At 43.8% G+C, this 17525-nt stretch overlaps 1 protein-coding gene across 5 annotated transcripts in view; it reads right to left on the bottom strand.

Moving 5' to 3' along the window:
- ntm (neurotrimin) overlaps positions 1-17525 on the bottom strand; it is a 274362-nt gene that overhangs the window by 1565 nt on the left and 255272 nt on the right. For 3 of the 5 annotated variants that reach the window (XM_060057160.1, XM_060057159.1, XM_060057158.1), the window contains 4 exons: positions 8570-8698; positions 4770-4890; positions 3283-3434; positions 1472-1507 (listed from right to left, as the gene is read on the bottom strand). In XM_060057160.1, the coding sequence (XP_059913143.1) occupies positions 1472-1507; positions 3283-3434; positions 4770-4890; positions 8570-8698 (438 nt within the window). The remainder of the gene's footprint in view (positions 1-1471; positions 1508-3282; positions 3435-4769; positions 4891-8569; positions 8699-17525) is intronic. The other 2 variants (XM_060057162.1, XM_060057163.1) reach the window with 1 other exon arrangement.

Genomic DNA, 17525 nt, shown 5'->3' with positions numbered 1-17525 from the left:
CAACATCACACAAAGAAAGAAAAGGCTGTTGGCTCTGCCCTGAGTGCTTGCGAGTGAGAATGGCGGGCTTTTCTCTGATTAAAAATGTAAAAAGGAAAATATGATAATGTTTTGTGCTGTGTTAGCTGGGAAATTTCGTGTAAGACATCTTATACAAATGTAATACTGTGGTGGTGTTGGCTGGAACGTCCTGCCAGACATGTTTCATTAATTTGATACTTAAATCGACCAGCACAGGGATGTATTTCCTTCCATTGCTCCAACCCCGAGGGAGGTTGCTGCATACTGGACTAACAGACAAGCGAGCAGACATTGGGAGGGTTAGTGGAAAGGAGTGTCTGGCTGAAGGACACTGAGCAAACATGATATATATATTTAATTTCAAGGGATGAGCAAAAATCAATTCCTTCTTTTTTTTCAACAGTGTATGGCTTGCTTAAAGATGTCTTATAGAAATGTGAATTAATTAGGAACCTCATCCAGTGATAAACGTACTCTAATAAACAAAATGTTGCCAAATTATTTTAAACCGTAAGCTTTCCTATTTCAATGGGTTTAAATGGCTATAAATAGTAGGACAAAATGTAATGTTATTTTGTCTTTAAACATCCATGTACCTCACTTGCAAAGGACGCCCAGCTAATTAGGCTGATAACTGGATTATCCACAGTCTTTCAAATGATTAATAATTAAGCCTTCAACCAGACCCATATTCATGTAATGTAATCATGATGCTTTGAATGGGATTTGATGAACGGACACTTTACTTGGCAGTAACATGGATACAATGATCAACGAGATGGTACCAGTATGAATTTTGATATCTTTCTGTGGTATCTACGACATACTAATTGTAGAAAGTAACCTGCTACAAAGCACGAGCCCAAATGTTTCATTTTACTTCAGTGCATGTAACAATGACTACCAATAACTGAGGTCAGAAAAAGCTTAAAATATATACTTACATGAGGAAAGAGCAAACATTTACAATAATGAAGTCATGCCACAGAGACAGGTGGTTAGGTTCGCAAAGACAAAAAAACAAAAACAACAGTTAGCCCAACATAAACAGACCATTTCCACAGGAACTAAAATGTATTCCTCATGAGAGTCACCTCACCTTATTGACAGTAGGTCAGGTATAAACAGGTAGTTGGATGAAAAGTTTAAAGATGAGACTAATATTTACGCCCTTTTGTTTTTACTAAAATTTAAATAACAGAGGAGACCATGCTTTTCCTCGTTAGCATCTCGGAAATTGGATCAAATATCCAATATCCAAGTTACTGTTTCCCCGCCCGATTCGGACCCAGTTGCTCTCTGCCCGCGCAGAAACGCCGGCAAGAGAAAGTAAGTATCCCTAGTTTGTGAAAATGGCCATGCTTATGGCAGAGTTAGCATGCAGTAGAGCCGTTTGGATGCAAGACAGGTTGCGGAGGCGCATGCAGTCCGCCTTCGGCAGAGTACTAACCTTGCAACAGTGTTGAGCTAGTGGGTTCAATTACCTCTATACCAGCGGAACAAATGGAACAGAGTGACACATCAACAAACAAAACAGCCACGCATCATGGACTAGACCAGACTTGGAGGAAGGAAACTTGTGCAGGGCACGACAAATACGTGGTAGAATGACATTTTCATATGAAGTAGTTGCAGCAGGTGTGTGTATATTGTATGTGTAGTGTCTGGTTTAAAACATAGAAAACATTTAAGTCAATATTTAAACCTGCACCATGTACGTTTTACTATTAATAGCACCTGAGGGCTTCAGTGGTAGCTACAGTTTTAGCTAGGGGGGGGGGGGGGGGGGGGGGTCAAAGGTGGATCAGAGTAGAACGATAGTTAGAGAAACATTCTCTGGATGGATTGACCTGTGGATGGCTGCGTTTTATTCTTAAGGAACTTTATAGGTCAGATATACTTGAATGGAATAAATAGCAGGAGTGGAAAAGTTACATAGTGCAGGTTTGAAATAAGTTGGCATTGCCCTAACAAATCATGGAGAAATCTTTCTGTCCTTTTTTTGTTTAACTTTGCACTATACTTTTAAGAATGAAGTGTGCATCATGATATATGTCATTATGCCAATGCAACTACCATTCACATTGTAACTAGCATTGGGAATGTATCTAACATATACATGTATTGTGGTCGATAGTTTTTTAAATGTGGTCGATAGGGTTTAAATGTGGTCGATAGGGTTTACATGTTTAAATGTGGTCGATAGTGTTTATATATGGTCGATAGGGTTTACATGTGGTCGATAGGGTTTACATGTGGTCCATAGTGTTTAAATGTGGTCCATAGTGTTTAAATGTGGGCGATAGTGTTTAAATGTGGGCGATAGTGTTTAAATGTGGTCGATAGGGTTTACGTGTGGTCCATAGTTTTTAAATGTGGGTGATAGTGTTTAAATGTGGGCGATAGTGTTTACATGTGGTCGAAAGGGTTTACATGTGGTCCATAGTGTTTAAATATGGTCGATAGTGTTTAAATGTGGTCGATAGTGTTTACATGTGGTCGATATTGTTTAAATGTGATCGATAGTGTTTAAATATGGTCGATAGTGTTTAAATGTTCTTTTCCCTCACTCTCCACCTCATCCCTAACTCTCCACCTCAAGCTGGTGTGTAGTGAGCGTTCTGGCACCGATTGGCTGCCGTGCATCACCCAAGTGGGTGCTACATATTGGTGGTGGTTAGTGAGGTCCCCCCTTCACTTTAGGCGTCTTTGAGTGTTATTAATTATTATTATTCTTCATGTTTAACCTCTGTTTTCCTTTTATTCCTAGTCTGTTTTACATAGTTTTGAATGATGACTATATGCTCTGTAAGGTGACCTTGGGTGTCTTGAAAGGCGCCTCTAAATTAAATGTATTATTATTATTATTATTATACAAAGTAACTAACATTCACAATTTGACTAATATTCACAATGTAGCTAGCATTGCGAACGTAACTAACATTTACACAGTACCTAACATTCACAATGTAACTTACATTGAAAATGTAGCTAGTATTTACAATGTTATTAACATTGACAATTTAACTAACATTCACAATGTTACTAACATGGAGAATGTAGCAAACTTTTACAATGTAACCAACATTGACAATTTAACTAACATTCATAATGTAACCTACATTGAGAATGTAACTAACATTTACAATGTAACTTGTATTCACAATGTAACTAATATTCACGATGTAACTAACATTCACGATGTAACTAACATTCACGATGCAACTAACATTCACAATGTAATATAGCGGCTGTACTCACCATACAAGAGAAAGCTTGTGTTTGCACTCCCTAGTTTGTTGAGAGCGATGCAGGTGTAGTTACCGTAGTCACCCTCGGAAACGTTAAAAAAGGTCAGCTTGGACAGAGAGTCGCTGGTCTCAATCTCCATGCCCTCGAAGCCATTATAGATCCTGAATGATAACATTTTCGTACATATTTAGACAAATCACACGGCTGATGCAATCAGTAGAGCACAGTTTGTCTTTTAACTGAATATATTCATGATTTCCCTTTGAATAATAAACATGTAAAATATATCATTTCAAATATGCTAGTTAAATAAAATTGTTTTATACTTGTTCTGAAGGTTTGCATATTTTCATATTGTTGTCCCTTTAATTGCATATAAGGACAATTATAGTTCATACTTATAGTTCATGTTAATGGGGTATTTTATTACTCATTTATTTGTTTGCCCTTTTATTATGTCAGTTTGGTGTTATTAGTTTGTAATGAGACCTATCTGCGCGGAGTGATTTGGTCCACTGGGGATACGGTCACTCGCGCAGTTAATTAATTCAGTCTCGCGTAGTCGGCCACTAGCGAAGGGTTTCGTATTACAACCGGCCGTTGGAAACCGCACGGTGCGGACGTAAGTCGAGAAATATAACGAATTAGAATATTCGTGAGTTTCGTGCTGTCGGCAGCACGGTGTATCGGCAGACAGAGGTGCGTTTGCCGTCCGTTCGCGCGCTAGCGTTTCCCGTGGAGGAGCGCTATCCAGGAGCACGTGCTCGCGGCCTAGTCGCCAGATGGGAACCAGGAAGAGGCTGGTTCCCTCGTTCCAGACGAGGTTCGTGAGGCGGGTTCAAGCCCCCTACCAGGCAGCACAGCCGATCTTCACCCCAACACCAAGGGAGGTGTCCCCCCTCTCCAACGCCCCCCTTTGTATCCGGCAGTTTCGACTCACCCCCTTCCCCCTCCCCCACTCCAAGTGCACCAACGACCCAGCGGCGCCGCACTACGAGCACGAGGACATTCGTTAGGCCCACCGAGGGGCCTCAGGTCGGATTGTCTGCGTGTGTGCGGGCTGTGTGATTGGGTTAAAGGGAGGGTACAGCATTGGGGAGGTATATAGTGAGTGTGTATTGAAGTGTTTAGATGGCAATGTGTTTAATGTGTATCTCTAGGTCCGTTTATTGTCTGTATTAAATTGTTAAACGTAGCTTTGGTCTCCTCTCAATCTTAACTATATACGTACAGGTTTATTATATTAATTGTTTATAGATTCCTTTATTCAGATTACATCCCTTTGGAAATTATACAGTCCTTTATAGGCTCCGGTACTTTCTTCAGTACAATACTATTTATATTTTATGGGTTTGTTACGGCATTATGTACAGTGAAGAGAAACAGAAAAGTGAGTTGAACGAGTGAGGGAAGGACATGTAGCATTGGACCCCATATGATTAACGGAAACAAACCACCAACAGTTAAAACACAAGTACCCACAAACACTACGTTACCTCCTGTCGTCTTTGTACCACTCGAAGTCCGCCTCTGGCACCGCGTCGGCCTCACACTCCATCACCCCTATCTGGCCCAGAGTCACGCCAATGTCTCTGCCCTCTGACACACTGGGAGCATCTGTAGGAACACCATATATGGTCAATACCCTGGGCAGAGGTCAGTGGAGCGCCCTGGTCTGAGCTGCACTGCAGCAAAAATCCTACTGTATAATCAGTATGAGTGTGAATACAGTTAAGAGCTTATGCAGGAGTTGGTATGGGTACGTTTGGGCATGTTGCCCAAGGACGCATGAAGGTTAGGTTGGGGGCATTGGGGGTTGAACCAAGGACTTTTTCAGTCACAGCAAAGTGTTGGATATGAATATGTCTAGTTACTTGATACGTGCTTAACTATAAGACACCCCAAGCATTTTTTCCTGCCAGTTTTGTTTTGTGCTTTGCCAAAACCTTTCTTTAGAGAATAAGCTGGTCTAAGCTTTATGCCTGCTGCTGGCATTATCAGATGAGTTTTAAATAACTGCTTTTTTGGAGGGAGACCAGGGGTGCCCAACCAGTCGATCGCGGTCTACCAGTCGATTGCGGGTTGAGTTGGAGTCGATCGCGAGAAATGTTTTGATGGAGGAAGCCGGTGTCGTGCCAATGTAGTTACCCCCTATAGGAAGTGTATCATGAACATGCATTCAGCACACACTATGCTTCTGATACGAGAGTAGCGTATGTGTGTGCGCGAGAATGCTAGTGTGTGTGTGAGTGACAGCGATTGAGTGGACAAGCGAGTTGAGTTATTGAATGAACGAGTCCGGTTGTGTCTGTGCAAACGTCTACTGTTAAGTCAGTGGAACTACGAATAAAGCACCCAGCCTTTCAATAATCGGTGGCCGCTTCATTCCGACCTATAAGCAGACCCACTGCCGGTCGAAGTGAAGGGTCCTACCCCCGAGAGAACATCGGCCCTGGAGGGAACGTCTCTCCTGTGCTCCTCGACTACGGTCTGGGAGCTGACAGCAGGAAAGATTTCACCCAAGGCTGATTTAAAAGTACATTTCTTTCTAATGGTTGGTCATCAACGAGGTTGTAAAGTAGTAACTTTGGGCACATCTGTCAAAATAATTGTTTTTTTAGGATTTTTATTCATTCATTGCGCCGCGGCCGAACTGACGGGGATATTCTCTGATATAATGAGTCTTAAAGAAAGTGTGTTGCCTGGGAAAAAAAAAACATGCGCCCCTTTCTATCTGCGCATGCGGGGTATGGTTGCTAGGTTGTAACTAAGGACTCGAAAGGGCATTTGGTGAAAATATAGATGTGGATTGTATAACGTCCAAAGTGGCATCACTCTTCAACCTGGATATCTGTGCTATTGAGAATGAGATCCTATCACTGCAAAATGACATTGAGCTGAAATCCAGAGCAACACCTGGTATGAAGGTCCAATTCTGGAATCTACTGCAGAAAGACAAGTACCCCAACCTCAGACAAACTGCACAGAATTTGACTGCACTTTTTTGATCAACATATTTGTGTGAGTCTGCCTTTTCACACCATGACCTTGACCATAACCATGACTGATGACCACCTTGCAGCCTGCTTACGGCTGGCACTCAGCTGCTACTGTCCGGACTATGAGAGACTACCTTCCTCCTCTCAGTGCCAGGTGTCCCACTAAGGCAGAGATACCACTTTATCAACTTGAATTAGGCATTGTATTATTTGGGTGGTTTTTCTGCCTGTTGTGTTGTTACAGGCCAGTCCTAGGCCTACTTGTGCTTATTCTTTGCACCTCCACATTTACTTCAATAAATGTATTATTGTTGTTAAAACTTTATCTTTGTGTCACAAAACAGTGTTCTATATAGGTGCACAATAAATGGTGGCTACGGTACGGCTTTCTATATGGCTTGGTAGATCTCGATACACTATCAACTGGACAAAACAAGGTTGGGCACCCCTGATCTAGACTATAATTACGTAAGGGATAACGCCGGACGAGGTGTCCATTATCAGGAATTAATGGACTTCGCGGAGGCAACCGTTCAAAGGCCTCCGCGTCGTCCATTAATTCCTGATAATGGACACCTCGAAGGGCATTATCTCGCTTATACCATGGTCACTTGCCAAAGAAAATAAATTAAGTCTATTCATTAATATTTTTATGCGTTTTACAATCCGAATTTATAGTTTTTCACAAGCCATAACTTTGTTACCCTGGTAACGCCTGAGGGTTTGACTAATACCTGGAACAATCATTACCCTCCTGTGAGGTTCTTATGCAACGGAAACGTTGCATAAGAATTTACCAGCGTTTTCACAATTTACCAGCTCTCGTTTTGAAGGCTGAACAGAGAATTTGACTGGAACCACAGTACAGTACAGTACAGCTCTATAGTTGCTGGACCGGCCCAATTGTCGATCCATTTGTAAATTTCTTCAGTAGTAGATTTCGAGGAGAGGGTTACTGATCCCACCTGCCTCTATGACGTCCTCAGGGTTAGGTGCCTTGTCAAGGACACCTCGACACTCAGCTAGGAGAAGCCGGGGATCGAACCAGCAACCTTCAGGTTACCAGCCAACCCGCTCTACCTCCTGAGCTACTGCCGCCCCACAGTACATAGCAGGTGTCCGTATATCAGGGGTTAATGCACACCCTGCAGCCAATCAGAATGGAGTATTCCCCCAGACCATGGTATAAACCCTGATATTGACCATATCTTCCTTTTTTTAGATGTTAAAGGTTGGGTATGGGATTTGCGAAACGCCTGCAGATTTTGAAAATACACAACTCAAATGGTCCTACTCCCTCTCCTTCAACGCTGACTCTGACTCCACCCATTCCAAGTACCTGGACGCGCAATCATGCACGAGCGTGAACACAGATGCGCGAGAGCGAGCCAGGCTAGCGTAGGGTTTTCCTTCTCTTTGCTGGTGGTGGTGGTGGTGGGGATGGTGGCGTCTTGTCTGCCATGGAAATTGTCTTCTACTGCTAGGTCCAAATGTGGATTAACTAGTTCCAGTAGCTACCGCAGGATAACAACAAACAGGAGCTTGCTCTGGGTCACGAGCTCTGGGTCACGAGTACTGCACGAAGGGGTTATTCGAGCCCTGCCCGTTCCACAGATGATTGACTTGTTTAATTTTCATGTCAGTACTTCTAACTCAGTGGCTGTAAGTGGGTTATGATAAGGATTTCAAGTAATTTTGCAAAAATGGCCAAAAAAGCGAATTCCATACCCAACCTTTAAGTAATACCATCTTGTTTTGTTGTTTGTAGTTTGTGCCACAAAGCTTCAATAAACATTGTTCCTTACTCCAGATACTTCAGGCAGTTTATTATATTTTATGTGCTTTTTATGTTTATTTATCCACTTTTTATGTAAAACAAAAAAAGGAGGAAAGTGATGTTTCTTTTCGCCCAAGAAATATTAAATAAAACTGGTTTCCATAAATGAATTGCTGGGTGACTGAAAGTTCACACGTAGTTGTGATACCATTCCGTTTATCAATTGCTTCAGTAAGTCAGTTTGAGTTTATATTCTACTACAGTACATCCAGTCAGTTTGAGTTTATATTATGCTGCAGTTCATCCAGTAGGTTTGAGCTCATATTCTTCCACAGCACATCCAGTAGGTTTGAGCTCATATTCTACTGCATTACATCCATTAGGTATTACCTCATATTCTACTACAGTACATCCAGTAGGTTTGAGCTCAGATTCTACTACAGTACATCCAGTAGGTTTGAGCTCATATTCTACTCAGTTCTTCCCCAGAGTATCCAGGCTGTGTAAGTCTTTAACTCACAGTTGACACTGATGTCCACGGTCTGGACGTCGGCATCGATCTCATTGATGGCGGTGCACTCGTAGGTCCCTGCTCGGTGTCGAGGGATGGCCTGGATCTCCAGGTACTCATCGTCCGACACCAGGTCTCCTGTGGGCAGAACACAAGCAGAAAGGAGATTACCATCTAAATTCAGGCCTGGAGTCCAAAGAGTGACTCACAGTTTGTTTCTTCCTCTTAACACGTCACAGCAGTGGGACGGTGGCAATAGGTCTTATGGGAGACAAACGTCACAGGGTTGGGGTCACAGAGGCTGGACGAGGCAGAGGAGGAGGTGGGAGCAGACATGGAGAGTGCCAATGGGACCTCCGCAACAATTACGCTCTCTTCGCTGCCCTCTCTTCTCTGGCATGTCTGAAGCAGTGACACATCGGTTCACTTGCCAATAGGAGGCCGCGGAGTCCATCTTAACACATTTAAAGGTGACTTTTATACCACCAGGTGGGAGTGGGATTAGCCATCACCAACTGTTTTGTAAATCTGCCTCTTCTGACATCAAAAGTGGGTACGTCCACCTAGATGTGTGCTGGATAGATCAGTCTACCAGCCTACCCAGTTGACTGTGGCAAACGTTGCTCATCTATCCGTCATACATCTAGGCGGACACGCCAACTTGTGATGTCAGAAAAGGAAGATTTTCGAAATGGCTTTTAACGGCTAATCACACTCACATCTGGTGGTATAAAATGTCACCTTTAAACGACACGGCCAGGGGGAGGGGGGGCTTCGACCCACAGACCCGGCACCCTGAAGCAGCCGTTCAAAGCAATCACGTCTTTCTCGTCTGCTTTTTAAATGGCTTCGCTTTGTTTCCGTTCCCTCTCCGACTGACAAGATGTATATGAAGTCGGTTTTCCCCTCCCACTCCCCGACTCTCATAAAACAATGTAATAAAACGACAGACCGTCGGGCAACAGCCCCCAGCATTCAGATAGATGGATCGATGCATATATGGATGGATGTGTCTAGATGGTCTTACTCACCGTGTCGCGGTGCGGTCACTGAACTGTGCAAGTCAATGTGAGTCAAGGGACGAGCGTGCGCAACGGTCACTCAAAGCCAATGCCAGCATAGCATCATTCTCCTTGAGTGGAGACAAGCTGCAGAAGCAAATGTTGACGGCTGGGCGGCAGTAAACAGCCAACTCCATTTGGGATAGATGTGACGCACAAGCAACTGCTTAGTTGCTTAAAGTCGCCATGGAATAGAATTGTACCGTCTCACCTAGTTTGCTCAAACCAATTATTCACGAATGTTGCCATTTAGATTCTCTGCGCGCGTATTGGCAGATTTACGGTTAATGACTTGCATGACCAAACATGGAGTGAAAAAGACAAAAGAGTTAGAAGAGTTGTCTACGGAAGTTTGGATTGATAAATCGAAATAATTATCTGAAATAAATCCTCGCCTGTCAATGCTTAAAAAGAATAAATGTCAAATTTTTTCCATCTGCTATTGATGGCTTCTGGCAAGTGAGCCACTGTTCGCTCCGACTCCATTTTCTGCCGCTGTTTACATTGCACATATATCGGCATGTTACACATGGTCATTCTTCCATGTCTAATTAAAACCGAAATCTCAAACTAAGTTACGAAAAGACCAAGCGGATGGCGACGGACGTTACTACAGTTACTGGAGAGATCGCTGTGGGGAATACACTACATGCTTTGTGAGTATAAATAATTTGATGAATTATAAGGGCAAATTGCTCTGGGACTATAATCTAGGATATGGGTTTCCTAAACAAATGATTATGGGACTCTTTGTTTCCATCAAGTGAAGCGCCGCATCCTTTTTGAGCCTACACTGAAAGTAGGATTGAATGGGTTGGTAGGCTAATTAAAATACTTGTGGGGAGAAGTATAGGTCTCTCAGAGGGCACGAATCAATGAATGAATATGCTTCTTCAGAAGTAAATGCAGAATAAAATAACACATTAATAAAAAAATCACTTCTTGAGTAGGATATCCCTAAACTAGTATCTATAGACTAATTTGCAGATGCGTATTAATCTTGAACCTCTTAGTTATTTTTCGATTTTCAAGAGGCTTTATCCAAAAGGCGCATTCGGACAGTCCTACAACCCCTCAAAGCAAGAAACATGTGAGACATCAGCTACAGCCATCTTTGTTTTGTTTCTGAAAATGCCTCCATGGCGCAATCATGGGGCACACGTACACTCATTGTATGTCATGTGAGATATTCGTCTAATTCGTCTAGATATTCGGCTAGGAGATCCCTGATTCCTCATGACCATCGTGATCAGATGATGCATTGTCGGTCACCACAACCCAACTGGCCAGCAGGTCTTGCCACTTCTAATCAATCTGATTTCCCCATACTGGATTCCACACAAATGGTTTAAATCGAATTGAATTCAGTCATACAATTACAATTCTTGACACAAAAGAAAGACCCTAAGTCCTGGAAGCAATTTAATTTGGTCCTACAATTCCGAGACGATAGCACTACCAGTATCAATTTCCGATGGAATGAAGGTGTGATCTCTTCTCCGGGGTTGATCATAGCATTTATTTTCCACTTTGTACAATTGTAAGAATACAAATAGGGAGCTTCAATACAACGACCAGTGTTTTATCACTGGACATTATCCGATTTGTCCCGAGTTCCAGCAATGAATAGTGCAGCCTTGTAGAGAATCAAGGTCTTTCTCGCTTCATGCCTCTCATGAAAGTAGACTGCTGCTGCTATTGTGGGGATGAAAGTCATTGTAAAAAAACACTGTCTCTGCACTTTTTTCTACCAGCAATGGCCTTGTGTCACCACCGTCCAAGAGACATAGCCGAGGCAAATCCAGAGAGAGAGAGAGAGAGAGAGTGAGAGAGCGAGAGAGCGAGAGAGCGAGAGAACGAGAGCGAGAGAGTGAGAGAGTGCGAGAGAGCGAGAGGTTTAGAAAGGGAAAGAGAGCTGGACGAGAGAAAGGGAAAAAGAGATGGATGAGAGAGAGAAAGGGAAAAAGAGATGGATGAGAGAGAGAAAGAGAGCAGGAGAGTGAGAAAGAGAGAGCAAGAGCGAGAGAGAGAGAGCGAGAGAGCGAGAGCGAGAGAGAGAGAGAACAACGGTTGGGATAAAGAAATGGATGTGAGAGTAAGAGAGAGAGAGGGATGAGAGAGATGAACGTCAAAAAGAATAAAGCGATGCCAAGGTACGAGGATCTTGGATGAGGAGGCTGAGTTTCGGCCCCTCACTGCCCTCGGCGGGTCCCTCAAAAGCGACAACTTTGGCTTTTGTTAAGGATGTTCCTTTTTTTGGGCGGGGGGGGGGGGGGGGGGGGGGGGGGGGGGGTTTCAAGGACGACAAGCAAAACGGGGATATATTTTATGAATTGGGAGAGTGTGTGTCTGTATGTGCGTGCGTGCGTGCGCGCGTGCGTGCATAGTGGGCAAAGAAGAGCTGGATACGGTAGGAATAAAAGCACATGACAAGAGGACTAGCAGAGTGCACAGGGAGGCTTGAGGGCTGGAGGGGCATTTAGTGTGAAGGAGACGGAGACTCTGCTGTGAGACTGGATTTAGATTAAACAAGAAATAAAGGACAGGGGAGGGACACACGGCAGTTATGTGAAAGTCAGGGTGGGATTCAAGGGCTGCGGGGGGCGAAAGTGAGTGAGTGAGTGAGTGAGTGAGTGAGTGAGTGAGTGAGTGAGTGAGTGAGTGAGAGAGAGAGAGAGAGAGATCAACAAAGAGAAAAAGGGTGAGAGTAGGTAAGGGAGGGAGAAAGTGATCTCTAGTGGGGCAGGGGAGACGAGAAGTAAGGAGATACGGCGGGAGGTAGCGTCCCTCTTGTGGAGACAGCGGCCTGAAAGTAGTATGTTCGTGGAGTAACGCTGTCAGATGTTATCGGGCCGGAACGCCATGCGGCAAGGTGCGAGAACTCAGCCAGTGTTCAGGTGTTGATAACAGCATGAATCACCTATAACTAGTGACATGACCCAGAACCAAAACAGGAATAGTGCCAGGGTGGAAGAAGACGAAAAGAAAGCAACAATCACAGAAACATCACAGAAACATCACACACACACACACACACACACACACACACACACACACACACACACACACACACACACACACACACACACACACACACACACACACACACACACACACACACACACACACACACACAGGGTTGACGTCAACAACAGCATCGATTTGTTGCAGTGTGTTTCGTTCCCCAAAACTATGCTTGCCCAGGAGGAGATGCTGTGAGGGTTTAAATATGGAGATACCTTTTTCCCCGCTGATTATAAGCCTTGGGCATATGGAACTTAATAATGTGCCAAGCTAGCTTTGATGTATCGTCCTCTTTGAAGAAAACAAACATTAAAGAAGGGAGGGAGGGTAAGAAGGGGGAAAAAAAGGCCAGCATACACACACTATAGCTTGGGGTGCTATTACCCCTAATATAACAGCCACACACTTAGATTATCTGTTGTGACAGCATACTATTTGGTTTAACTCCATTGACGGCAGAGCATATATTGGAGCTTATTTGGCCGGCGTTGCGACAGTGAGTACCGTTGCTACCGTTGCTATGTGTTAGGCCATGCATCCCTTTATGTTTGGGCACGGCGGCAAATGTAAGGAAGGTGAACTAAGCACAATGCGCCCTTTGTCTATTACAATTACGCAACCAGGAAGCGACGTGGTGTATGTTCAGGCATACTGAACTGAATGTATGCTATGGTCTGTGAAGCACATGCTAAAAATATCCTGTTGATTCTGCTCTGAGGCCGATTAGCATGTGCATAAGTAACCGGAATGTACTGGTTGTACCTTGACTGCACAGCTAGCTGCAAATGAACGTTGGTTAATTATAAGCGGTGTATCATTTGATTAAGCTTTCGGTTCATTATTATTTTTTTTTTGGTGTCAGCGGAAAAAAAAGAAAAATAACTTCTCGTCAGACGCAATAAAACTATGCTGTCCCCTTGTTCCAGTCACTTCAGCAACACCAAAAACAATAGCAGCATTGGGACACAAAATAATCCTCAACATCAATTATTGATTACAGGTTTAAAGATAACGGGACAATATTAAGTTTGTCACCGTTTCTTTGCTCACAATATTTCCCCACACGCCTCTGAGTCGACAAGGTTTAACACAAAGACCCGCTCGGAATACTTAGTGCCACTAAGTGCGGACACTCTATTTTCCACGCCGTATCACAGCAATTTAACTAAGGGGAACTTCTTTTGCTGGCGGGCTGAGCTCCATCATGCGGCTGTTCATTTGGGCTGCTGGCGGCCTGGAGGCAGCAAGCTCTGCAGTCAGGTGGTGTGGTGGTCTGCTGGAAATACCCATGATCCCCCTGATCCACGGCTAGGCCCCCCAAGACATCTATCAAGGTAGGGAATGTGTGTGTGTGTGTGTGTGTGTGTGTGTGCGCGAGTGTGCGTGTGTGTGTGTGGTCTACAGAGCTCAGGCTAAGCTTTAAATATCATCAATCCTCTCCCTCTGTGTCTCTCTCTCTCTCACACACACACACACACAACCATGTGCACACACACGCGCACACACACACACACACACACACACACACACACACACACACACACACACACACACACACACACACACACACACACACACACACACACACACACACACACACACACACACACAGAGAGACAGACACAGAGGCAGGCAGGCTTACACACACTCACATGTGCATGTTTGGGCACAGACACATACACACTATTTATTTATACAATCTTTGCCCTTATTTTTCCCCCTTCCCCAGGAAGGCATGCTCTGAGTGGGTCCACAGCGAACGGCCCCCAGGCCCAGCTGCACTTGATCTGCGGCTGCAGTGTGGACAGCATCCGGTGCCGGGGGGGCAGGCAGCCAAGCTCTACCTGGCGGGGGGGGAACTAAACATGCCCCCTGGGTTTTGGAGAGTAGAGGAGTCAACCATGGCTGCCTCAGGCGCAGACGATTTTACTGAATCTCACAACGTCTAAAACTATCGTCTGAATAAAAATATTTGTCTATTTAGCATTTTTCATTATTGGAATGAGGGAAAAAATATATATTTTCTGTTGCACAGTGTCGCGCATCACAGAATGTGTTGGCGTGGCACACGTTTTATTGTGTGCCTGGAACATATCCAAGGGAGCATTAGTAAAAGCCGACACATTCAATGGTTGTGTGCAATTTTGTAATTTGCCATGTTGACCCTCAGATACACCCTCACATATTCTTCAACATAGGGTGTTAAAGGTAGGCTTGTACATCAATATGTAAAACGTGGCAAATCGTTTCCCACCCACACGGTGCCTTATAATAGAATGACTGTCATGAAGATGCATAGATTACACATTGATTAGTGGGCAGAAACTCAATTGTTGGAAGGCCAATGGATCGATCTCTCTCTCTCTCTCTCTCTCTCTCTCTCTCTCTCTCTCTCTCTCTCTCTCTCTCTCTCTCTCTCTCTCTCTCTCTCTCTCTCTCTCTCTCTCTCTCTCTCTCTCTCTCTCTCTCTCTCTCTCTCTCTCTCTCTCTCTCTCTCTCTCTCTCTCTCTCTCTCTCTCTCTCTCTCTCTGAACGGAGATCATGTGTCCTCAGGACTGCATCAGTGTGTGGATTGATTCCTGAATGAATCATGCTGATCTTTCAGGCTTGTGTGTTTCGGAGTGACGCGGTGCCGTGACGACACATGAAAAGGCGTATGGAAGATGCAACTGCTTCTAATTTAATGAGGCAGAATTAAACCGGTTACACGGTGGCTATGAGCCCGGGCTGTGACTGTGATGTCTTCGGCAATTGTTCTCCCCTGTTCATCCGCACACTCCTACACACAATCATCCAACAGTTCATTACACATGCGGCACGTGCGTATTCTATTTCGTTAGAAGGCCTCTAATTGGCGGCTAATTAGGATCCGGTAGGTAATAATCTACCGGGTGGACAAGACAACACTTTTTTCTGTAAAGTGCTTTTCGTCAGCACATCAACGTTCGTCACGATGGAATGCATAATAATGCAAAGACACTGCTCGATGAGTCAAGAAGAACACTCGTGCTGTGTCCAATATCCATACGATCCGTACTTACTAGACTTAGTTTGAGTACGTAGGGCGTTCCAATTCAGATCGGGCGAAAATAAGTGTACTGAAGGGACCCGGATGGTGTACCGCACTCAAAACAGTCAAATCGCGAAGTGTGGATCGATCATGGACCTATTATAGAATGGACACCGGATTCCAAAATGGCGCCCATTCATTCCTATGCTAACTGCTCAATAGCGCACGGCAACATCAAGGAGAGATATGCTTCCGCATCATGGGAGCCTAGCCACGCCCTAGTTCATGACGTACTGGATGCAGAAATATTCTTGTTTTTTAGCATTGTTAGCATTGTAGCATCATAAGCGAGAGGTCTGAGCGATCGCAGTCGCATTGTTTACCGACCATGGAAGTGTTAACTTCATAAATATGAAAGATTGCTCCATATAACATATAATACCAACAACATGGTAAATGTATGTATGAAAAAAAATTATGAAACAGATTCGATCCAACTATTTACGAAAAATGCAATCAATAATTTATATACAAATAAATGGTTACATATCGATCAGCAACGAGGTTGGAGTAGCCTACCCACATAAATGTTTGTAATAGGCCTACACCAACATTGTTAACTGTCATACATAGCTAAACAAGCAAATGAAAAATTAAATACTAACACAACTGAAATGTTTATTAGGCTATTAACAATATTATAAAAATGATACCGTAATGCACCCGTTCTTTGTCTTTGGATCTTTTGAATAAATGGATCAATAAATGGTGAATCGCAATGATCGCGAGCAGAGGAATGTGAGAGTCATTGAGCAACACTTTTAGTGATAAAAAGTCACCACAGTGCCTAAAAACCATCAACATCATTCATGTTAAGTAAAAGAAAAAACCTCGGACACGAGAAGTTAACGGAGCCGTGCACTAGGCCCTCTCGAATGCCGGGCAACAACAACAACATTTGTTTCACTATGAATCCTTTCAGCTGCCCACCCCTCCTTCTCCAGCAAAAAATAATAACATAAAACGGCTAATAAAACGCTTGAGGTGGCGCTTTGAAAAGAGAAAACTTAAATTTTTTAAGTACATGACAAAGATATTTATGAGCCTTTGATTGACATCCAGACATTTTTTGCGGAGACACATTCCTGTTCCCCACTTGTATTGGAGTGAACGGAGATATCTACTTCTGGGCCCCTTGAATCGAGGGATCCGACCACAGCCCGCTTCAACAGCTGCAATACCAGGCTTGGCCGCTGAGCACTGGTGGTTTGCGGAAGTATGCACTGTTCCTGGGGTCTTGGGATACATGGACATCTTACATCCATTATGTGTGCTTTCTAGGGCTGGGGGTAAACGATTATTTATTAAACGATTAATCTGGCGATTATTTCATCGATTAGTCGACTAATCTAATGACTAATTGGATGGTTATCTATTTCTGTTGCTCGATTAATAAAAACCATAATGTATCTCAAATAAATACCAAAAAAATCGTAATAATATACTTTATTTAACAACAGTTTTGCACAGCAAAAAACCTGCTTTACACAAAATAAAATAAATAAAATAGTTTCACTGTTATATAAAATGAAAGGCCAGCCGTGCTCAAATCTGCCAGTGTGAGTGTGGCCAGTCTGGCCAGGCCAGGCCAATTTGGCCACTTGGGAGAGGTGTGCTGCTATGGTACGGGCCGCTACGGTACAGATGCTAATGAGCCGACAGGCGCAGTCGCGCACACGCACGGCTACGCAACCTGAGCTGGATGACGGATAGTCCATGCGACGACCACGGACATAATAAAGGCGACGAGCCTTCTTTCCCATTAAACGGTAAACATGTATCCAAATAAGCAACGGACTCAGCAAAGTGC

This window comes from Gadus macrocephalus, chromosome 7 (assembly GCF_031168955.1).
Source record: "Gadus macrocephalus chromosome 7, ASM3116895v1".
In the NCBI taxonomy this organism is placed as follows: Eukaryota; Metazoa; Chordata; class Actinopteri; order Gadiformes; family Gadidae; genus Gadus; species Gadus macrocephalus.
The sequence above is the reverse complement of the archived record's forward strand: the minus strand, read 5'-3'. Positions and strand labels throughout refer to the sequence as shown.